The 22,916-nt window shown below is 51.0% G+C and overlaps 2 protein-coding genes across 2 annotated transcripts in view; one reads left to right on the top strand and one right to left on the bottom strand.

The window, feature by feature from the left end:
• The window catches only part of Nt5dc3 (5'-nucleotidase domain containing 3), a 45,190-nt gene extending 33,803 nt beyond the window's left edge, over window positions 1-11,387 (top strand). The window contains exons 10-14 of the mRNA XM_075954613.1: window positions 792-873; window positions 1,910-1,996; window positions 2,897-3,037; window positions 7,059-7,123; window positions 9,140-11,387. Coding sequence (XP_075810728.1) covers window positions 792-873; window positions 1,910-1,996; window positions 2,897-3,037; window positions 7,059-7,123; window positions 9,140-9,392 — 628 coding nt within the window. The 3' untranslated portion in view covers window positions 9,393-11,387. The remainder of the gene's footprint in view (window positions 1-791; window positions 874-1,909; window positions 1,997-2,896; window positions 3,038-7,058; window positions 7,124-9,139) is intronic.
• Window positions 11,388-12,385: 998 nt separating this feature from the next.
• Window positions 12,386-22,916, bottom strand: part of Stab2 (stabilin 2) — a 140,399-nt gene continuing 129,868 nt past the window's right edge. The window contains exons 62-69 of the mRNA XM_075954612.1: window positions 22,672-22,837; window positions 22,270-22,376; window positions 20,340-20,459; window positions 19,247-19,387; window positions 18,198-18,305; window positions 17,373-17,501; window positions 15,084-15,200; window positions 12,386-12,842 (exon numbers count right to left, since the gene is read on the bottom strand). Coding sequence (XP_075810727.1) covers window positions 12,786-12,842; window positions 15,084-15,200; window positions 17,373-17,501; window positions 18,198-18,305; window positions 19,247-19,387; window positions 20,340-20,459; window positions 22,270-22,376; window positions 22,672-22,837 — 945 coding nt within the window. The 3' untranslated portion in view covers window positions 12,386-12,785. The remainder of the gene's footprint in view (window positions 12,843-15,083; window positions 15,201-17,372; window positions 17,502-18,197; window positions 18,306-19,246; window positions 19,388-20,339; window positions 20,460-22,269; window positions 22,377-22,671; window positions 22,838-22,916) is intronic.

Below are 22,916 nucleotides of genomic sequence, written 5' to 3'. Positions count from 1 at the left end.
CCAGCTCTTCCTGGGAGGGACTCACGGCCCCGCACCTTCTCCCCCTTGTTCTGGATGTCTGCAGTAACAGCCGAAACATTCCTGTTCCTTCCGTTATTTATAGAAGCCCAACCGTTGAGGATGACTCGTTCATTCAGAATATCCATGTGAGGAAATGTTAAGCAGCCACTAAAGATGACAGATTTGGCAAGGTTAAGCGGCCAGCTTGTCTTGCTGCTAATGTGTTTAGGGAGTATGACGTCACACGAGAGATTGCTCACAGGATTAAAGAAAAGACATATAAATAAAAGTGCACAGAGATCTTCATGTTCCTTAGAAAAGGGAAATTCGGTTTTGAAACCTGCAGGAAGTTTCTATTTCTGTGACTGGGGAAACAGTTGCCCCAAAAGGACCCTGAGCCCCGTGGGCTGTGCCACAATCCCAGCCCCATCATAGCTGGTGCCCCTGCCCTCTGCCTGGTGTCTGACCCAGGGTGGCAGCGGTGTCCCTGCAGGCTTCCCCCGAGAAGCAGATGCTCTCTGCCCTGCCAGATGTCCTAGGGAAACCTGGCTAAAAGGGCTTGTGCTTGCCAAGGGTGGTTGACCCTAGAATTCTTTTCTTCTACACTTTTTCTTTATTCTTCACCACCTACTTGTGGGTAGTGGGTCTTTGGTGGGGTCTGCATAGTGTGGGATGGGGTGCCCTGGGTCAGGGGCGCAATGAGGTTTGGGGTCTAAGAGCTACTTCATGTTGTCCGTGAGTCCCCGGTTATCATTCCGTGTTCTAGTAACGCTTCCCTTTTCTGTTGTTAGACCTTTCCGGAAGGTGAATGAGAAAGGTGTCTTACTCTGGGATAAAATCCACAAACTCCAGAAAGGCCAGATCTACAAGCAGGTATCTGCACCTTCCCCGGCCCCTTGGGGATCTGCACGCAGAGGGCCGCCCATACCGAGCCTGTCCAGGCACTTGGCACAGTCCATCCCTTGACCGGCTGCTTATAATTAAATGGTAAAACTTAGGCCAGAGTCAATGCAGTGGTTCCGTATGCTGGTATTCGCACTAACTCAAAGTTGACCGTTTTAAAAAATATTATTTAAAGCATTACCCTCTATAAAATATAAAGTGTTGGTAGTAAACCTCCGAGAGCTCTCTCTGAGGGCCATTAATCTTGGTGTATTATTCATCCAACATTCCTTGTGCGGTTTTAAACCCTTTGACTTCATCCTGTAAGGCTGTCAGGAGGTTGGGCCATGCTGATCATCATTTTTATGTTGTTGGGATTGTTTTCTTTACTCGACATTCTTGGTGGGTTTGTAATAGCCTGCTAGATTTACCATCGAGTGTACTCTCCAGGCCTTGAAAAACGAGTTTAAATTCAGGCAATTTTACTTCTAATAACTCAGAAGGTTTGGATGTGGCTGATAGAACGCCCCGGGAGAGCCCCTACGCAGTGACGCCGCTAGTGCTCACTGGCAGAAGGAATCAACTGTGGTTGTCACAACAGAATTAAAAGTCGCTTGTGCGGAATGACGGTCCCAGCATGCTTGGGTAGCGTCAAGATCATTGCAAAGAGGCTTATGTAGCCTGAAATGTTGTTGTCGTTGTTTTTGAGACAGTCTCACTATACATAGTCCTGGCTAACCTGGAATATGTCAGACAGGCTGGCCTTGAACTCACAGAGATCCACCTGACTCTGCCTCCTGAATGTTGGGGTCATCATGCCTGACAGTGAAATTTTTTTCAGAGTACATTTGGCATCAAAGAAAGGTCTAAACAGTTTTCCCTGAGTGTGCTTTTAGCTTTCTATGTTGGTATGTACAACGAATCTTAGGGGTTAAAAACATCTTTTACAAGTTTTAAAGCATAGGTATTGTAGACTGGGCCACGGTGTTTCCGACATACAGTGATCTATCTCCTTCTTCTGTTGCAGGGCAATTTGTATGAGTTTTTGAAGCTCACTGGATGGAGAGGATCCAAAGTGCTGTATTTTGGTGACCACATATACAGTGACCTGGCGGTGAGGAGTCTCCTTCTCTCAGTGGGGACTGTCATTTCTTCCGCCTAGTAGGGGTGGAGGTAGTGATGCAATCTTTGTTTTCCTTAGACACTAGGAGTGTGTGTGTGGGGTCACAGTTTTGAGTGGCTCACTTTGACAAATCACGAAAGATCGGAGTTGTGAAGAAGATAACCTTTATTTTTCTCTTTGAAATGATGGAAAGAAGAAATGTGCTCACAGATTTAATATGCAAATTCCTTCCATATAAAGCACTATGATTAAGCACGAAATGCCAGGAACCCCAATCTCCAAAGTAGCTGTGAGTCACAGCCATGATTTCCAGAGCAGAAGCTTTCCCTGGGTGAAGTAGTCAAAGCCTGGGGCCAAATTGATCTTAAATGAAGTGTAATTCACCACATCCAACCTGGTTAATAACCAACCATTACAATTAAAGAGTGACCAAGCGGCTGCCTCCCTTGTTTGGGAGAGGTGACACACTGTTGCGTCCTGAGGGCTGGGAGAGGTGACACACTGTTGCGTCCTGAGGGCTGGGAGAGGTGACACACTGTTGCCTCCTGAGGGCTGGGAGAGGTGACACACTGTTGCGTCCTGAGGGCTGGGAGAGGTGACACACTGTTGCGTCCTGAGGGCTGGGAGAGGTGACACACTGTTGCGTCCTGAGGGCTGGGAGAGGTGACACACTGTTGCATCCTGAGGGCTGGGAGAGGTGACACACTGTTGCCTCCGTTGTCTGGGAGAGGTGACACACTGTTGCGTCCTGAGGGCTGGGAGAGGTGACACACTGTTGCGTCCTGAGGGCTGGGAGAGGTGACACACTGTTGCGTCCTGAGGGCTGGGAGAGGTGACACACTGTTGCGTTCTGAGGGTACTGATGTGGCATCCTCTGACCTCTGTGATCAGGATCTGACCCTGAAGCATGGCTGGCGCACTGGAGCCATCATCCCCGAGCTACGGTCTGAGCTCAAAATCATGAACACGGAGCAGTACATTCAGACCATGACCTGGCTGCAGACCTTGACGGGGCTCCTGGAGCAGATGCAGGTTGGGGTGTTACTTTTGTTGTTGTTTCTCTCTCTCCTTTCCCTTGTAAGCTTCAGGACCGTCTCTGATCAAAGCATGTCCTGTATTTTCTGTGTAATATGAAGCATAAGGGCTAAGCTGTCCTCGGCATACTGTAGCGTTGCTGGTGGTTATTTTCTCCTTTCCCCTTGATGGGACCTTTACAAATCTTCCTGAGAGCCGTTTGGAGCCTTCGGCCGGTCTTAATGGTAGGTGCTACTTTTGTTCCTCTGTTGGTGAAAACAGTTATGCTCAGCCACCCTCCCTGCCTTTAGATTACCCTGCCCTGGCCTCAGTTTCCCCATCTGTAAAATGAAGAGTCCTTGGGAATCAACATGCCAATCTAGCCACCAAAGAATCACAGAGTAAGTTGGGATCCTGGGTCAGCCTCCAGTGGCACTGTGATTAGCTGCTTTCCAGAGTTCAGTGGCAAGTCATGCAGCCAGTTTGGGGCAGTTTAGACAGGACGCTTTTGTTACACTCATTTCCTAGCCCGAGCTGCAGCCCCTCGTCTGTACCTGTGACCTGTGACTGCCTTTGCTCCTCCCACCCCATCTCGACAGCCGTGTGAATGCGTGAGATGCTTAGGTTCAGTGACACAGATGGCCACTCTTGGCTTGCACACCTGCAGCCTCTGGCCATGGCCTTCTGCCCACAGATTCTGCTGCCAAGCTTCGAGGAGAGGCAGGGTAGGCCTGTCCTCTCTCCCGGGGTACACATTCCAGTGCATGGGGCCCTGCACGTCCTCCAGGCCTGGGTTCCTTGGGACCTTGGCTCTTGGCTCTTCTGACCAGGGTTTTGTTTTGCTTTCTTTACCGTGTGTGCTGTGAGGTGGTTTTCTAAAAATATTGAATGTTGAGTCTGGCCTAATGCTGCTGAGTCTGTCTGTGTCACAAGGTAGTAGCTGCTCCTTATGTGCCCACCATCGTGCCAAGGGCTTGCGTGGGGCACGGCCTTCAGTCACGGCTGTCCTGTGTGTGCAGGGACATTTTAGAATAAGGAAGCTGGGTTTTGAGAGGTTAGTGACGGCTCTGCCTGAGTCTGGACTGCCCAGCACTACCCTGAAGTGCTTGCTGCCTTAGTGGTTGTCAGGTGGCGCTAAGACTCTGTGATACTCTTACTGGGACGCTCTCTGTGTTTTTGTTTTAGTTGCCTATGATTATGTGGGCAAAAAATATGAAATGGAAAACTTAGGAAATAAACAATCCGTAAGTTTTAAATAATGTTCATAGTATATTGTTAAAGCTATTTCTTTATCATTAGTCATTAATCTCATTTTGTGCCTAATTTATAAATTGATTTTTGTTATAGGTATACACATATAGGAAAAACAGTGTGTGTGTGTGTGTGTGTGTGGTTTGTTAGTGCCCACAATTTTAGGTCATGGGGTCCGGGAACAACCCTCCCTCTGAGGATAAGGAGACAGCTCCTGCCTGACTTGTATTCCTTCTGTGACTGAGCATCTGATCAAATACATGTGTGACCTGCATGTGCTGGCGGTAGTGACCACATATGCACATGTGACCTGCGTGTGCTGGCTGTAGTGACCGCATATACATGTGTGACCTGCGTGTGCTGGCTGTAGTGACCGCATATACATGTGTGACCTGTGTGTGCTGGCTGTAGTGACCGCATATACATGTGTGACCTGCGTGTGCTGGCGGTAGTGACCGCATATACATGTGTGACCTGCATGTGCTGGCTGAAGTGACCGCATATACATGTGTGACCTGCGTGTGCTGGCTGTAGTTACCGCATATACATGTGTGACCTGCGTGTGCTGGCTGTAGTGACCGCATATACATGTGTGACCTGCGTGTGCTGGCTGAAGTGACCGCATATACATGTGTGACCTGCGTGTGCTGGCTGAATACAGTTGTCTTTGGAACGAGGTTTTCCCTCTGACCTACGGAAAATGCTTGCTAGCTGAGAGAATGGTAGTATTTACATATTCCTGTTACATACAGAATGCATCACACAAGACATAGACTAGGGAAGTAAGAAGAGGGAATTGGCGTGTCTATTTCTCCCCTGACCTTATAGGAGAGGAGACAGAGGCTCGGAACTGAGGTCACTTGTCCCTTACAGAGTAGCTGCAGTGTGGAGCCAGGTTGACGTGGAGTCTGACGTAAGGTTCAGGTCTCATGTTCATTTCTTCCTCTCCAAACTCTGGGGTAAGCCTGAGAGCACAGCCTGCTTATGTCCCACGATTCCTTGAGCTTAGCAGGAAATCCCGGTGCTGGCCTTACGCTGGCCTCTGTCCAGCTCTTTGGTCTTTACCTGCCTGCTGCATCCCTTCAAGTTCTGATGCACTAAAGAGTTCTGTTGGTGTGGGTAACATCTTTCCTCACCGCCCTACCCGGACCACCATTTTTCCATTGAGCTGATGACTTATGCTTCCAGAACTTCCTGTGATGGTTAATTTCGGAATAAGTAGACCATTATTAAGACGATGTGTCCTGTGAGATTGGGTTTAATTTGGGGACAAGTAGCAGAGTGTAGTATGGCATTAAGTCTGATGAATTGAGCAGAAGAATATAACTTTTGGTTTTGGAAAAATGACTATAAAGAGTAATTTCCTTGGTCATGAAAGACATTTAAAGTGGTCATGACTACGGTGACAGCTGGGGTCTGTAGACCTCTGCAGGGACCATGGACGGGGGGCAAGCGTGATTAGATGCTGATGACATGGGCGCAGGAGAGGAGACTGCTCATGCCTAAGTGATGGAGAAAGACCTGGGAGGGTAGCATGCGCGTGATGGAGACATACATACAGGCGAAACACTCGCACACTAAAATAGAACACTAAAATAAATGGGACCACTAATTAAAAATGTGTCTGTAGTACCCCATCAAAGCTCAGAGGTGCTGGCTCAGTACCTGGTGCCTTAGGAGAGCTCAGGTAGGATTTGTCAGTGACTGCTGCTTCCTGGCTCTGGACAGATATCAGGCAGGAAATCTAAGGCTCACTTGGAACAGGTTTTGACTGGCCGATGGTCGAGCTGGGCAGTTGTGATAAACAGGAGGTAGCAGCACACGTGAGCGCCCTGACACTGGCTTCACCGTTGCTATTTAGTGGTGAGAACCTTGGTGAGGTGCCGCCTCCTGGCTCGCGGGGAGTCGTCTGTCACTTTTCCTTTTGCCATTTGCTCATATTCTGATCACCAGAGTCCGTCACGTCTCCTTTTCATCAAAGCTAATGTGACATTAGGGATATAAAAGTGAAGAGCATCTGAGTCCCGTTGTCTTGTGTAAGTGAAACACTTCAGTGCTAATTTCCAGATGCCGTGGGCTTAGGATCTATGGATGTATCGCCATGTTTCTTACGGTGTGCATTCACCATATGTGAGGTAGTCAGTAAAGACATTGGCTTAGATAAATAAGAATACTCCATCCACATGATTGACTGAGTGTGTTCCCACAACACACACCATGCCCCTCCTCAGCCCTTGTTTTCATACTCGGGGAGGAGGGACAGAAGATACCATGTAATGTGTATTTACCATGTAATATATGGGTATTATGGGCATGGCTCACATATCATATGTGGATATATATGTATTGTGTTATATATAACCTTTAGTAATGGTTTCATGTCTTCCTAATTTTATATCTTAATTTGCTAGAATGTGTTCTTCTTAGATTTAGTGTTGTGTATGTGTGTCTGTGTGCGTGCACACACGCCACTTCATTTGTGTGAGGTCAGAGGACATCTTGTAGGAGTTGGTTCTCTTTCCACTAGGGATGGAACCAGATCACCAGACTTGGGGACAGGCGTCTTGATCTGTTGAGCCATCTCAGTCCTAAGCCAGGCTTCTAATAGTAGAGAACCGAAGCTTCTGTGTGCGTCACTTGGGAGAGCACATTACTTCACACAAGCGCCTCCCTATTAGACTTAAGGACTGAGATTTTTTCATGAAAAGTTACCCATTAAGAAATGCTTACTGCTAATGGGCTTGTCTGAAACCAAAGCCCTGGAAACAGTTGGCTTCTGTCCCTGCAGGTCTACAGAGACGCTGACTCCCAGCTGGTTCTGCAGGAGTGGAAGAAGGAGAGGAAGGAGATGAGGTAAGGGCGTCGTATCCACCCGCTGTGAATGTCACCCTACCCTTGCTATGCTCTGTGCATCTGAGGTGACGTTCGGAGGTATCCCGTTCTAGCTCCCAGGTGTGACGGTGACTGTTAAGTCTCCAGGACCAGTTCTGTAGGATGGTGACGTGAGGTGTTTCTTCAGAGCCAGCTGTGAGCTCCATCTGTCCTCTGCCCTTGCCACTGGAAACCCTGGGGGCCATGGCTTTTTTTCTCCCTGTGACTAGCGCCAGGCTGTTGGTAGCTAGTGACACATGGCTGTTTGGCACTGTGTTAGGGGTGGGCTCTGGACACGGGAATCCTCAGCCTGCTATTTCAGGAGTACTCCCAGAAAGCCTTCCTGTTGTCAGAGATGTCATGAGTGTGCCCTGAGAGAACGGTTTTCCGTAGGAGCCTTTGGTGACACCTGTGCTCCCCTGCGATGGGCGCTTTCACTCTCTCTGTCAATTGTATGTGGGTGTCCTATGCCTGGCATAGCCTGAGATGTGGAAAGGGATTGTTTCAGGGCTTCTGGTCCCTGAGCAATGGCAGGGACATGACAAGGGATGTTGAAGGCTCTGCAGAAGCCAAGCCTGCACTGAGTCCCATCCTGCCTCTTCCTCAGCCCGTTGGCTGGCTTGGGCTTATTCTGACCTGATTCTTTTGCTATAAAAATGTGGAGCAGAGGAAAGTAGGAAAGGGGGACAATGGGATTAACTGCAGGACCCGTCTCTGAAGGCCTGCGGTCCACAGCACATGGGTTACACACTTTCAGGACCCTACAGTGGCTCATTAAGGAAGCACTTCACCTGGCAGGGATCGCCCGTAGGCTCCACACCTGTGCTATCTACACATCTTTTTGTTTTTGTTTCCTTCTCTCTTTTATTATTATTTAGATTTTTTTCACGTGCAGGAGTGTTTTGCTTACATATATGTCTGTGCACCTTGTCCATGCCTTGTGCCAATGGAGGTCAGAAGAGGACGTCACGTCCCCTAGAACTGGAGTTACAGATAGCTGTGGGCTGCCTTGTGGGTGTTGGGAATCCTCTGTAAGAACAGCAAGTACTCTTAGTCACTGAGCCATCTCTCCGGCTCCTCCCCTCTCATCTCCATGAGATGTCGCAGGAAAAGTTTAAATGCCATCTGTGTAGTTCATCTGCAGAGACCTGGTTGGGGTTTTAACAGCTGTGGCCATTTGGTCATTGCATCTGTCAGTCTCCGATGACAACTGGAGTTGTTAACTACTAACTACTGAGTGGTTTTTATGCACAGTTGTGCAAGAAAGACTTCTGCTGTATCTGTAACCTGCGTTACGCCATTCAAATGGCACTGATCCATTTTGCTGGAATGTTGACTGAGATGAGAACACACAGGGGTCTGGCTGCAGAGGCCTCCCGCCGTGGCCTGAGTGCCCGTGGGTGCTGTGGGCTAGGCTGGGAGGGAGCGTGCAGGGCACTTCAGGGTCTGCCAAGGAGGGTGGTAATCAACATTATAATCCATAAATCTTCCATGAGAAGACTGAGGGTTTACAGCATTTTATTTCCTTGCTTAGTTCTTGACCTAGGAACACGCAGAATTATTTGCCTCAATACCTCCAGAACAGCTCCGCCGGCTCTGATCTGCACATAGTGTGTGTCTGGAGGAGCATGCATTCACATTGCAGCCTCAGAGTAGTATTTTAACTGGTGTAAGTGAGGAATGTGACCAGCTAGCTGAGAGAAGGCCTGACAGATGGTGTTTTGTGGTTTCTTTGTTTTGTAGGACAGGGTCTCCCTGTGTAGCCTAGGCTGGCTTCCCGATCTGACTTCAGCCCTGGGTCAGATATGCAGGCATTGGCCCCATACCTGGCTCACACAGTTTCTCTGGGAATTAGGTCATTAGGTCTGCTCTTTGCTAAACTGGCTACTTTTTCTTTCCAGTAGATTTTTGTTTTAAGTATATTTTTACACAAGTAGTTAAGAAAAACCACTTTAAAATCTTTCTCTGTTGCTTTGTTTTTATTTTTTGACACTTCAGAGAAATGACCAAAAGTTTCTTCAACGCCCAGTTCGGGAGCTTGTTCCGCACAGACCAGAACCCGACCTACTTCCTGAGGCGTCTGTCGAGGTTCGCTGACATCTACATGGCGTCCTTGAGCTGTCTCCTGAACTACGATGTCCACCACACATTCTACCCCAGGAGGACTCCCCTGCAGCACGAGCTCCCCGCATGGTCAGACAGCCCCTCTGCCTTCAAAGCCCCCCTTCTGCAGGAGGCTCAGGCCAAGTAATCCTATGTCTGCCGGCGGAAAAAGCCAGGAGCAGCCACAGCCTCAGCGGCCTCACAAAGGGCCCAGTGGGCCTGAGAGCTGCTTTTCCAAAGAGTCAGACAACACCTTTTGTATTTTTCTACCTTACCAAGAATACTGTCCTGTCCAGGTAGAGACAGGAGCTGGCTGCCTGGTTATGCCCTCTTCCGCACAGCATTGAAACACGGATGTAGCCTTGTTTACTGTGGAACCACTGCCAAGCGTTTTGAGACAAGGGAGCCCTCTTGATGCTGTCTGTGTGCAGCAGGTCAAGAGAGGGCATGCCGTGGTTCTGAGACATTTCTTGGTTGTTTACAAGCAGAGCCCTGGGGACTGCGAGGACACGGTGACACCTGCCACCAGGTCCCCGGTCTTCTGACCCTGGGCTTTTGCAGACTTTTACACATACTGCTCCAGGAGACTAGAGCCTCCCACAATGACTTTGCTGAGGAAGAACAAGAAGCATTTGTCCTCAGTGTGAATCTGCTTTGTCCGCCCCGAGCTGGCGAAGGGGCGATGGCCAGATTTCCTCCTCCCCGGGGGTGGGTGAGGGGATGGCAGCTCTAGCTAAAACTGCCTTTCAGCTGGCGGGTCGGACTTCGCAGAAGACGACAAGAAGCAAAGCCGTGGGGCTCAGTCTGTGGCCAGTGCAAGCCTGTGTGCTAGGGCACTTGGGACAGGCAGCTCGCTGGTGGAATTTCACAGTTCATGCTGAGAGCCAAGCTCACAAGGGGCATCTCTTCCTCCCTCCATGCTCTGGGGGAAGGAATCCTTTATTACATCTGCTTTCCAGTGTCTTTGAACATATTTGATGCTTTGAGAGCCACAGGAATGGCTGCTGTTGGGGGAGATGACACACAGTCCTGTGCTTGTGGCTTGGTTAGCCTCGTCTCCTGTCACCGGCTCATTGAAAGCTTCTGTGCTGATGTGGTTCCTGCGGTCGCCATAGCTGCTCTTCCCCCTCCTCCTCACCCCCTCCATCCTCACTCCCTCCAGTTAGGGTTTTGCAATGGAGCCCAGGCTGGCCTTGGACTCAATCCTCCTGCCTCAGTCTCCTGAATGTTGGATTACAGGCGTGCAACTGTGGTGTGACACATGTCAAATCTCAAGAATGGCACGAATGAAGGAGGCTCGTGGCGAGTGCTCGCTATTCATCACCTTTACTACAGTAAACAGATCGTAACTGTCTGCTGATAGACTGCTCCCTGGCCTTTCGTAGGCCCTGCCCCAATACAGAAGCTGAATGGGCTGTCCAGCATCCACTGGGATGCCATGTATTACCATGGGGATCTTAGCTGTTTGTTGTGTTGAACACCATGGCAGAGGTGACCCTCCAGGCCCCCTCCTCCTGTGTTGTGTTCTAAACACTGGGGTTGAGCATTCTGATCTCTTTTTAAAGATAGGATAGGCATTTTTCTGTTCACGTGTTCCCCAGCGTTAGCTGCCGGGGGAGGGGGTGGTGGTGGTTTTGCCAGCTGGCATCTAATGCCAGCAGGTGACACCCAGCACTGTCAGGATCTCAAAAGGATGCGCGCTGCTCGGGATGCCCCAGGGGCATCCTTTTGAGATCCTGACAGTGCTGAGCAGTGCTGGCCTTAGATGCCAGATGCCCAAACCCCCAGCAGCTAACACAGGGGAACAAGAGAAGAGAAAAACGCCCACCCTACCCACTGGCCTGCGCCTTCCCTTCTCAGATGCTGCTCCAGGCAGACCCCCAAGCAACAGCTTCCTGCATGAAGCATGTCTTTCCTTTCTCCTCCCACAGTGCTCCTGTGTCTCCTGTTACGAGCTTGGGCTCCAATGTAGTTCTTGTGTAGAGGAATGATAGGTTGTGCCCATGTGCTATCAGGCACGATAAACGCGACATAGGTTTACTATTTATTTGGAATGTGAGTTTGCTATTTATTCTACATGTTGATTGTATATGTTGTGATAATGAACTCACAGCCAAATAAAAGCTTGAGTTGTGTCTCCTGGTTTGTTGGTACACCGCCAGCTGCGCACTTAAGTCAGCTGCAAAACATGGTTTGCCCCAGGAGTTGAGGTTATTCTACTAAAGGAAGACAAAGATCAAAAAGTCATCCTAGGGTTGGGACTACAGCTCCCTGGGAGAGTGTGTACCCAGCATGCTTGAGGCCCTGAGTGTGATGCCCAGTACCCCAAAAGAAGCAATCTAGCGGACCCACAAAAGGGTATTGATAGAGGGTGAAATGTAGATTTATTTCTGGGGTTTGAAACTGGAGATTTCAGACAGAAACTTGTGTGAGCTCTGTCTCGGGCAGGCAGCAGGGGTGGGGGGTGCAGATGTGGGGGTGGTTGGGGTGCAACATATCGGAGAACAAGAAATGGCGGTTCACCTGCTTGCTTGTGTTTGTTTACCTGGGAAGCTGGGACGTGCTGAGGAATATTAAGTGCCTTTAATCCCAGCACTCAGGAGGCAGAGGCAGGCGGATCTCTGAGTTGAAGGCCAGCCTGGTCTACAAGAGCTAGTTCCAGGACAGCCAGGGCTATACAGAGAAACCCTATGTAAAAACAAAAAACTTGGATGAGTTTATAAATATTTCAAATGCCTTATTTTCACGTCTTACATGCGTATGTGTACAGATTTAGCATCTGTACTGGCACTTAACCCTCATGGTGCCGAGTGGACCCGCATCTGTGCCTGTGTCCCCCAGTGTGATGATGGATGTCACGGAGCCACTAGTTAATCTGCCCTACACTTGTTTTGGGGCGATTCCCGGAAATGTGGCATGGCTCCTTCATGATGTGTTGTCCCAGAGGTAGTGATAAATTAGCCTCTGCAGAGGACTGGGGCAGCTCCAGCTTCCTGGATGAGAGAGTTTATAAGATCTTAAGGTAAATGCAAGGAAACCTAAAGAATCCATGAGACAGATGTTGGCTAATTGAAAGGGCTCTAATTAGTCTTAATAAGTAGTTTGCGTTCATAGCTTGACCCCTCCTAGGCACTCAGTGACTTTTTAGTTTGTTCTATAATATTTATTGAGCACATCCTTGTGGCAGGTACTACTGGGTACTGGGATACAAAGTTCACAAGGTGAAGCCCTGCCATAGGCACTTACAGTAACAGGAAAATACCACAGGATCACAGTTACCTGAAAGATAAGGCGGAACAGAGCAAGGCCATCTGGAATGCCCAAGAACAACAGCCTCAGAAGAGGTAGAGGTCCCTCTGGATGGGCCTGGAAACGTGGCACCTTGCCCATGGAAACAGCCCTCTATTAACCAGAGAGGTGAGGTATGGTTTCTGACTCTATCATAGTGTAAAACAGGAGACAGCTGGTGTTGAGAACCCCACGGTGGAGCCATGCTGGCTCAGGGGTTCACGTGGCACTGGCTGCTGGATGGCTGCTCACGTCAGGGCCTCAGTGCCCCCAGGGGGTCGCTGCTCTCCACTTCCTGTTCTTCAGGGTCCTGGAAGACAGGGTGTCACTGTTGAGGGCTGTGACACCGGGGTGGGGCTGTTGCTCCTGCAGCTGTCCCCTGGGAAACACTGCTCGGCCCTGGGGCCGAAAGCATGCCGTGTGTTAGGTGTACGCATTACAGGAGGCTTTTGGTACACTGATGCCTCAATGCGGGGTATAGATGGAGGTGCTGGTCAGAGCGGCTTATGCTGGGACCGCACATGCTCTGCTGCTTGAGCTGCCTGTGTGGTCCTCCGCGATGCTGGTTCTTCCCTAACAGCACCGTAGCAAGGGGCGAGGGTTAGCCAGTGGTGATTAAAATGATAAAAGTTTCACACACAGGTGACGGTACGAGGCATGAACGCCCCGCCCCCTGCCAGGGAGCCCTGCTAAGCCGCCCACTGTCATCAGCTCTGAGTGGCACAGAGGTTTTGACAAGCAGCACACCATGTTAGCAAAGGTTTCTCAAGGGTGTTTGGGATGTAGAGAGATGGGACAGGTACCCCCTCTCCAATATTAAAGTCAGAGGATGTAGCCTGTTGGTGTCCTGGGCTCAGGGGTCCTTTACTGGAACTTTCTGGCCACTCGTTCTGATTGAATCTAGCTGAATCCTGCTTCTAGAATGCGGTCCCTTTGCTCCAGGTGACTCTATCATGCAGAAAGCTGACAGACAGTGCCCTAGGAGAAGGCAACAGACGGGGAGGTATGGCGTGCGCGCGTGCACGGAGCAGCTTAACACCCCACCTGCCACAAGCTTTTGAAATGACGGTGCCAACAGGAACAAACCCGTATTAGTCAATAAACATAATCCATACTCCAACAGAGCCCACTGCTGAAATCTGAACACAGTCTTTACGTGGTTAAAAAATAAAACAAGATTTGCCATATGGTTATTTTTCAACCCATTGCAAAGATAATCCAACCTGCTACCGCACACATTACCAGCCACAGAATACTGACTCATGGTTTACACCTATCACAGTAAATAATCTTAAAGTGGTTTTGCAAGAAAACCTTGTAATGTTCAGCGATGACCTATAAAAACTCAACTACACAGTTGGGTGTGGTGGCACAGCCTCTGATCCCAGCCCTTGGGAGCAGAAGGAGGTGAACCTACATAGTGAGTTCCAGGCTAGCCAAGGCTGCACAGCGAGACCCTGTCTCAATAAGAAAATAGATAAATACTATATGTGTTTGATTTAATGGGACTTCCAGAGTTATTTTTTTAAAGATAAACTATATTGTGATTTGTGGGAGGAATGTATGTTCTAAGCACTGAACTGACAGTGGCCATCTGGCTTTGGTTAATACTATACAGGGCTGTTAACCCAGAGAAGCCCAGATTCAACTGTTGCCTTGACCCAAAGAACACGGTCAGCTTGTGTGGCATTGCCGATCAGGCAAGGATGCTCAGCACACTGCTTAAATTCTTAAAATGTCTTCCCCTCGCTTCCTAGCCCAGAACTGATGTGAATGGGGAGCCCTGGGTAGAGTCAGAGTAGCCCCATCCATGCTCAAGCCTCACTAACTTAGTCCCCTCTTGGAAGACTAGACCAGAACACCACCGTTGTTAGAGGCCTCCCTAAGCAAGAATCTGCTCTGCCCAAGGCAGAACTGAGCATAGCTAAGGGAAGCCTCTCCTACAGGCCTGCTTCCCTTCCGCAGTGGCATCCCACCAGACCTGAGGCGGGCTAGGCAGTCACCAGTTTGAGGCTTCTGCCAGCTACAAAAAAGCAGGGCCCTCTGAACAGAAAACTGGCCCCAGGCTTGCTGTCTGAGATGCGTCCTAGACGGGTGACTCTTCCTGGGGTGCAGCATCCTGCACCCCAGAATTCTATATCCCAGTATCCTGCACCCTCTAATTCTGTACCCCAGCATCCTGCACCACCCCAGAATTCTGTACCCCAGCATCTTGCACCCCAGAATTCTGTTCCCCAGCATCCTGCACCCCAGCATCCTGCACTCCAGAATTCTGTACCCCAGCATCCTGCACCCCAGCACTCTACACCCCAACACCCTACATCCCGGCATTCTGCACTCTAGCATTCTGTACCCCAGTATCCTCCACCCCAGCATCCTGCACCCCAGCATTCTGCACTCCAGCATTCTGTACCCCAGCATCCTGCACCCCGGCATCCTGCACCCCAGAATTCTGCACTCCAGAATCCTGCGCCCCAGCACTCTACACCCCAGCATCCTGCACCCCCGCTGAACCCTTCCCTAGCTTCCCTGGAGGAAAGCTCAGACTCACTGGGAAGGGGTCACAGGAGGCCTCAGGGGGTGCTGCTGATGAGCTCTCATACACAGGGTTTATGACATTCTTGGGCTGCTGTTTGCCAAAGGCCAAGACATCGATGTCCTCTTCTGACTGTTAAGAAAGGAATCACAAGGTTGAGAGGCAGGACTGTTCCCAAGGCACTGTCCACCTCAGGAGCCTTTTCAGGGCACTGTTGAGATGACTGACACGTGATAGAAGGCACTGGGCCCATGTGTGTCTCCCAGATCGACCCATAAGACATTTCCAACCCCTAGAGATGTCCCCATGGCTCCTGCTGCTAGTTCTCCTGCCATACGCACAGATGAGCCCGTTACCCTGGAGTCGTCGTGTGGCCATCCCTGAACTTAGATCATATATGTGCTACACAAGATGGTTTGAATGTTCTCACCCGAACATGCATTTTGAGCTCTTAGGAGGGCAGGGGACTTGGTTCTGCCGTGGTGTTTGTAGGCAGGGCCTGTGGGGTGGCGGTTCTGGGTACAGGGAACAGCAGGGCAAAGCGTAACCCAGTGGGACGGTGGCTCTAACGGGCTCAGGCCAGGACCTGGCTGTCACCCTAGGATCCTCAGACTGCGTTGAGAACTTGGGGGAGTCCTCTGTAGCAGGAAAGGTCTTACCAGGAGGGCCATGTGACCTCCTATTACCCGGCTTTCAGGTCTGTGAGCTGAACAGCCCTGCCGACTGGAAGTGGTCTAGCTCGTGGTGTTTTGGTTATAGTATAGTATAGAAGCCTCTGAGCTTCTAGATAGGCCAGCTGTCTTCTGGGAGGCGTGGGCTATTACCTGAGGGTACTGCACAGCTGTTCCTGAGTGTGGAAGAGACGGGGGAAGGGTACAGAACTCAAGAGGGAGGCTGCTCCACGGCTGCACATTTGCCCAGCCCAGTTCTCAGGGTACTGTGGTTTGATAAGTGTCTCGCAAAGGCTCTTGGTTCAAGACTGGACCCTATCCCTGGGCATTCTTGGGAGTCAGGAGGTGGGGCCTAGTGGGATGAAGTCTGGTAATTGAGGGGTGTGCCCATGAAGGGGACTTGGGAAGCCTGGCCCTCTTCGTCCTCTCTCTTTGCCTCCCATCCACCGTGAGGTGAGTACTCTCCCATGAGGTGCTGTCTCCCCACAGACCCAAAAGCCAAGTCACGATGGACTGGGACCACGAGCTAAACTTTTCTTCCACATAACCTGAGTAACAGAAGACTGGCTGACACATAGGGCCGCCCCCTGGTCATCTCAGGAGCTTGCTGACGAGCTGGACTCAGCCCTGCAGATAGGGTGGAGTGGGATACACTGGCTTGAGAGTGAAGCTGTGCGGAGAGGTGCGAGACCCCGATGCCCACGCCTACCATGGTGGGCACTCATCTGAGACTCCTCCCAGGAAGCAGGAGCATGGGGCGGGGTAGTTACTCTAGTTGCTTATAATCAAATACCTGCTCCCAGGTGAGGACACATTTGAGGTAGCCCCGCCCCCGGAGCTGGCCCTTGGAATGGGCCTGATGGGCGGATGGCAGGTGTGACTGCCACCCGTGGGAGGTGAAGCCCGGTGTAAGTCACCACGACGGGCTTGGTGCCAAGTGAGGCTGTCCCTGATGTTCTGCCACTTCTGCACGCGCCTCCCTGCATTCCAGCTTCCTGTGAGCCGAGGTGGCCAAGCTGTGCCAGCCCTGACCTTGGACTTCCCAGGCTCCAGAGCCACAAGCCAATAAGTGTGTGTTCTTTGTAAACCTCACACTCTTAGACATCCTGGTGTCATCGTATTGTGTTTGTGCGTGTGCAGGTGTACAAGGGCCAACGTGTGCCCATGTGTGTGGAGGCCAAAGGACAATCTCAGGTATTAGCCATTCTTTTTGTAAGACTTGTCCACGCACTGAACCTGGAACTTGCCACCTCAGCTAGACCGGCTAGCCAGTGAATCTCAGAGACCTCTCTCTCTCCCCAGTGCTGGTTTTACAAGCACACACCACTGAACCTGCTTTTATTATATGGAACCTGAGAGTTGAACTCAGGTCCTCGTGGTTGCAAAGCAGACGTCTCAGTGGCTGAGCAATCTCTCCAGCTCCGTTTGCTTTTATTTTCATTGTTTGTTTGTTTTTAAACAAGATTTCACTGCACAGCTGGCCATGAAGTTGTGGTGTACCCCCCGGCTAGCCCAGAACTCATGATCCTGCTACACCTGCCTGCTGAGCACTGGGATTACAGGTGTGTGCGGCCTGCGTGTGCAGAACAGAGGAGAGGCAGCCCATCACTGCCGGCTCAGCTCTCTCTCTTACCTCAAAACGCTGGAAGCCAGTTGTTCTCTGGTTTAGTCGGAAATAAGAATAGGCGACCAGAGCAATTGCACCGGTGACCAGGATGACAGCACAGACTACGCCTGTCCTCAGGCCTGTGTGGGCAGGGCTCTGTACATGGAAAGGAAAGAGGTCAGTTCTTAAGCTGGTGATTTCCCCAGAGAGTATGTCTGAGTTCACCCTATTCTTGCTTGCCCAGGCACCTTGGAGTGATTCATTAAAACAATGCCAAATTAACATGATTCCAGGCCTCATTGCTGCCAGGACCTATTACTTACAATAACCTACAGAGGTATGGACAGTCATTTCCCCTGTTTTTATATGGGGAACTAAGGCAAAGAGATGCTAAGTACTTGCCCAAACCACACAGCTTTCTAGAGGCACAGTGGGCTTTAAGACCTATCTGGTTTGGAGCATATATGCACAGCCACCATGCTGTGGAACTTTCTAGTAGCTAGCAGCTCACCTCGTGTGCCCCTGAGAAAATGTTAGGATACGAACAATAACCACAGTCAGCCTTTTGAGAGCTTGTGGGTTGTGCCAGGAGCTGCTCTAAGGACTTAGTGTTTCTTCCTGCAGTCTCCCAGGTCAGAGAACTGCTGTGAACCTGTTTGCACACACTGGGAAGATGAGAAAACGGGCTCAGAGATGCTCAGAGATCAGTTTATGATTTCTGGTCCCCCTGACTCATCTTTCTCTTTTGATCAACAAGCTAGAGGGGACTGTAAGGTGGCAGGCATGCATATTGGGGAATGCATGTTTGACACTGGAGCTTCCCGGCTCCTCGCCAGGAACCTGAATACTCACTGCTGGCACAAGGGGGGCTTTCAGAGGCTCAGAAATGACATGAAGGAGCCCGTTGGAGGCAATGATGTCCCACTGCAGAATGGCTCTTCCATCCACAAACCTGGTCTCCTAGGGAAACGAGGAGCGGGGAATGTGAGGCCTGGGTCCTCTTCCCTCTTTCCCCACACAGGCGGTTCCCCACAGGGTTCCATGACTCAGGGCCGAAGCTTCAGCCTGGGACCTCTTCCCCCTTTCCCCACAGAGGTGGTTCCCCACAGGGTTCTGAGGCTTCAGGCTGAAGTTTCAGCCTGGCTTCCCTTAGTGCCATCAAACACCTGCTGACTTGGTGCTACCCAACAAGCTGCAGAGACCTTTGGGTTTACTCCCCAAGCCTCTGTGTGAGAGAGGAGCTATCGGCTCACACCACACCTCTAGGGGGAGTTTTCTGTTAATCCTGGTGTGAGCACTAGCTTGTGGAGCAGGTGGAACTGAGGCTCCACATCCCACCTGTGGAGTTACCGCCTTCTGATAGGTTCAGGTGGCTCGGATGCACATGGATGCTCAAGGAGGACTCGTCTAAATCACTTCCCCTAGGGCTCATCACATCAGATGCTACTCTTTACACATCCCCTGACAGCCCGTGGATCTGAGTTCACGGACACTGTGCCCATCACTGTCACCACCACCACAAACACAGATGCTCTCATTCCTACGTATCACATGAGGAAACAGAGCTTAGAGAAGTTGGGTAGAATAATTCGTCCCAGGGCCATTTGACTTGGAAGCTGACAAGTTAATGCCTGAGACTGAAGAGAGGCATTTTCAAAACAGTTTCGTTCCTCAGGCCTCATTAACCCATCCGCTGAGGCCAGTCTGTTGCCAAGGTTCTGGGTGGCCTGTTAGTATGTAATGTCACCACCACGGTTTGCATTCATACCGCCCTGATCTGTGGATTTAAAGATGACTTTCATATAATAGTTCCACCTATTGAGTGTCTACTGCACGCCAGGAGCTTTGGAGCTTTGCATGTGTTTTCTCCAGCTCTCTCAAACCCGGAAGGTTTTTCATACTTGGTGGAGCTGGTCCTGCCTGGAGGTGATGAGCAGCTGGCTTCCCAGCCTAGTCCTCAGAACGGTGCCATTGACGAGGTCTTCGTAAAAAGAGACGCTGACATTTGTGAGGTGGTGCTCGATGTCGCGCCCAGACAGGCTCTACGGAAAAAAAAGCGGATGAATAGTCTGAGTGATGGCTGGAAACAGCACGTTTTTCTTAGGTGTCCTTCCTAAGGCTCACATGTAACTAGCACATAGAAAGTCATCTTCACTCTCTACAGTGAGTCACCTGGAGGGGTTCAGAGCAGGCCTGGAGCCAGGCAGAGGTGGTGCTCTTTATTTATTTATTTATTTTGGTTTTTCGAGATAGGGTTTTTCTGTGGCTTTGGAGCCTGTCCTGGAACTAGCTCTTGTAGACCAGGCTGGCCTCGAACTCACAGAGATCCGCCTGCTTCTGCCTCCCGAGTGCTGGGATTAAAGACGTGCGCCACCATTGCCCGGTGGTGGTGCTCTTTAGTGCTGTGACTGGGGAGTGCCTGGAGCTCACAGCCCGCTGGTTGGCCGCTGGGGGTGGTGGTGAACGAGTCCACTTCTCTTTGGACCACATCATGAGAAGACAGGTGTGTTGGACTCATTGCACCAGGGCCCGATTCCTCTTCCTTCCCTGGATCCTTGCCTCTTGCCGCTTATTTCCTTCCCTGACTTTGGGCTCAGCCTCATGACCTGTTGGCTGGTGTCTCGTTAGCAAACATGACCAGAGGACTGACTGGCACCAGCAATCGTAGGTTTGCACGCAGCACCCTTGCCCCCTGCTGTGACCGGGTTGGTCTGCTTGTGGTCTGCTTGTTTCTGAGAACCTGCAGGGCAGAGCCGCCAACGGGCCAGCCCAGGGTTCCAGACTGCTGAGATGGGAAGTAACAGCTGCTCATCATTGTGTGTGCTGATGGGGTACGGTACCCCTCTGTATCTTTGCTCAGACAGGGTCCTGTACCGTCACTTCTCCAGTAAATGACAGGCGTGCGCTCTCGTGTGCTGGAGTGATTTGTGATACACCCTGGTGGTGACATGACACATTCTGTCTAAAAGTGCAGGCACCATGAACGCCACTCACCTTATTTCCCATGAGACCACTGTTCTGTGGCACGAACAGGGTGCCACGGATGGACAGGTCAGTCAGGTGTTTCAGAAATGCCCGGCCTCGGGCTGAGCTGTTGGAATAAGCCAGCACCTCCTGGGGAGCAGAAGGGAAGAGGTCAGATGACCACCATGGTGTGGGAGTTGGGTTGGCTGGGGGAGCTGGGGGGGACACAGTGCCTCTGGGCTAAAGGCTGGCTTCCTTTGTGCTTCCTCTCGCTGGCCTTTGGGAGGGCGTTAGGATGGCTTTCCTTCTTAGAAATCTGCCTAAGATGCTCTGTCCTGCTCCACTCTGTGAGGCAAAGTTCCTACTCCATTCAGAGTGCAGAGGCAGGGCGTGCGCAAAGACACTGCCATCTGTCTGGAGCCGCGGAGCATGGGCTGATAAACAGCTCATTCACACACGAGAGAACTGCCTACGAACTTATTCCACACCCCAGACTGATGAAGATGCATCCTCCTCACCCCTAAAAGGAGGGACACCGAACACCGGTCCTCGCTCATCTGTCATCCAACCATCTGTCACGGTGCGTGGGTCTCATGATTGATGGCAGAGAACCCCAGACTGTTCTAGGACCTCAGCTCAGCGTAGTCACCACTGCTGGCAGAGGGCCGTTTAGTTGCAGTTCAGCCAGACATGCCCAACCCTGAGCCTCACCTGCCCTGAGCCCCCAGGCTGTCCTTGAGACTCTGTTGTGGGGTTCTTTGAATATCTAACCACTTGGGGTGACTGGGCATTGAATCAGTCCTCTTCCATATGGCCTCTTTGAGTGTGTGGCCTCTTTAACCGTCTTTATAGCCATTCTGTCATGTGTGTATGTGTGTATGTGACTGTGTGAGGGACACTAGATGGCCCGAGAGTTAGCGTGTGTATGTGTGTATGCTACTGTGTGAGGGACACTAGATGGCCCGAGAGTTAGCGTGTGTATGTGTGTATGCTACTGTGTGAGGGACACTAGATGGCCCGAGAGTTAGCGTGTGTATGTGTCTATGCTGCTGTGTGAGGGACACTAGATGGCCCGAGAGTTAGCGTGTGTATGTGTGTATGCTACTGTGTGAGGGACACTAGATGGCCCGAGAGTTAGCGTGTGTATGTGTCTATGCTGCTGTGTGAGGGACACTAGATGGCCCGAGAGTTAGCGTGTGTATGTGTGTATGCTACTGTGTGAGGGACACTAGATGGCCCAAGAGTTAGCGTGTGTATGTGTGTATGCTGCTGTGTGAGGGACACTAGATGGCCCGAGAGTTAGCGTGTGTATGTGTGTATGCTACTGTGTGAGGGACACTAGATGGCCCGAGAGTTAGCGTGTGTATGTGTGCCTGCTACTGTGTGAGGGACACTAGATGGCCCGAGAGTTAGCGTGTGTATGTGTGTCTGCTACTGTGTGAGGGACACTAGATGGCCCGAGAGTTAGTGGGAGTAATCAATAATCAAAGAACCAGTGGTTGCCAGTGGTCATTTTATCAAGGGCACAGAGGATTGCATGGTAAATTGCAGCCAATAAAGGTGACAGAGCTTGTGAATTTACTGTTAATGAGTTCTGATGCTGTGGAAAGACAAAAATATGTCCATTTGCTTCAGATATAATGTGCTCAGGGTATAAGAAATAGTTATGCTATTTTTTTTTCGTTTGATCAGTTTCTTAGACTGTGCAAGTTGCAAACACAGGCAATACCTGTGTTGCCCTGATGAACCCAGAAGTTTCCACGTGCTCACAATGTCAAAATATCAAGTCATTTACAGGTCGCAACCACCCCATGAGGTTGCTATGATTCCCTCCTCCCAAGAGGCCCATGCTCTCAATCTCAACTGTGGGCTTTGGCTTCTCTCAAGGCCTCACGTCATCATCAGTTGCTTGCAGGCAAGCCTCCCTGCTGGAGTGGACCCGAAGAGACAGGATACGTACTGCCAGGAAGTCCGTGAGCGAGGACAAGGACATGAGGACCTGTAGCATGTTCCCACTGCACGAGAAGCCATCGCCCACATAGCCCGCCTTGCAGGTGCAGTTCACATCTGTAAGGGAGGGGCACAGGGGCCATGCCAGTGAGGTGAGGCCTGGGCCACCCTGCACTGCTGGGGACTGGCTGGCCAGTGAGGTGAGGCCTGGTCCACCCTGCACTGCTGGGGACTGGCTGGCCAGTGAGGTGAGGCCTGGGCCACCCTGCACCACTGGGGACTGGCTGGCCAGTGAGGTGAGGCCTGGTCCACCCTGCACTGCTGGGGACTGGCTGCCCAGTGAGGTGAGGCCTGGGCCACCCTGCACCGCTGGGGACCGGCTGGCCAGGCAGAGCTGCTCAGGGACAACGACCTTTCATCCTGTAACAGAAGACATCCCACGTTTCACTCCTGTTGGGCCTGTTTCCGTAGTCCACTATCCCCACCACGTTTGAACCACACTTCTGAGAGGCGTAGGTCGTGGGGTAGGCAACCCGCCCACTCTCCAGCCAGCCGGCTGAGCAGAGGTGATAGCTGGCCTGCAGAGACAGGGGGATGACTGGGTTAGTTATGACGTCTCGTTTGCTGTGGAGTCATCTGGGCAATTCTGACCCTACA

The sequence above is a fragment of the Microtus pennsylvanicus genome, chromosome 20, assembly GCF_037038515.1.
Source record: "Microtus pennsylvanicus isolate mMicPen1 chromosome 20, mMicPen1.hap1, whole genome shotgun sequence".
NCBI classification, from domain to species: Eukaryota; Metazoa; Chordata; class Mammalia; order Rodentia; family Cricetidae; genus Microtus; species Microtus pennsylvanicus.
The sequence above is the reverse complement of the archived record's forward strand: the minus strand, read 5'-3'. Positions and strand labels throughout refer to the sequence as shown.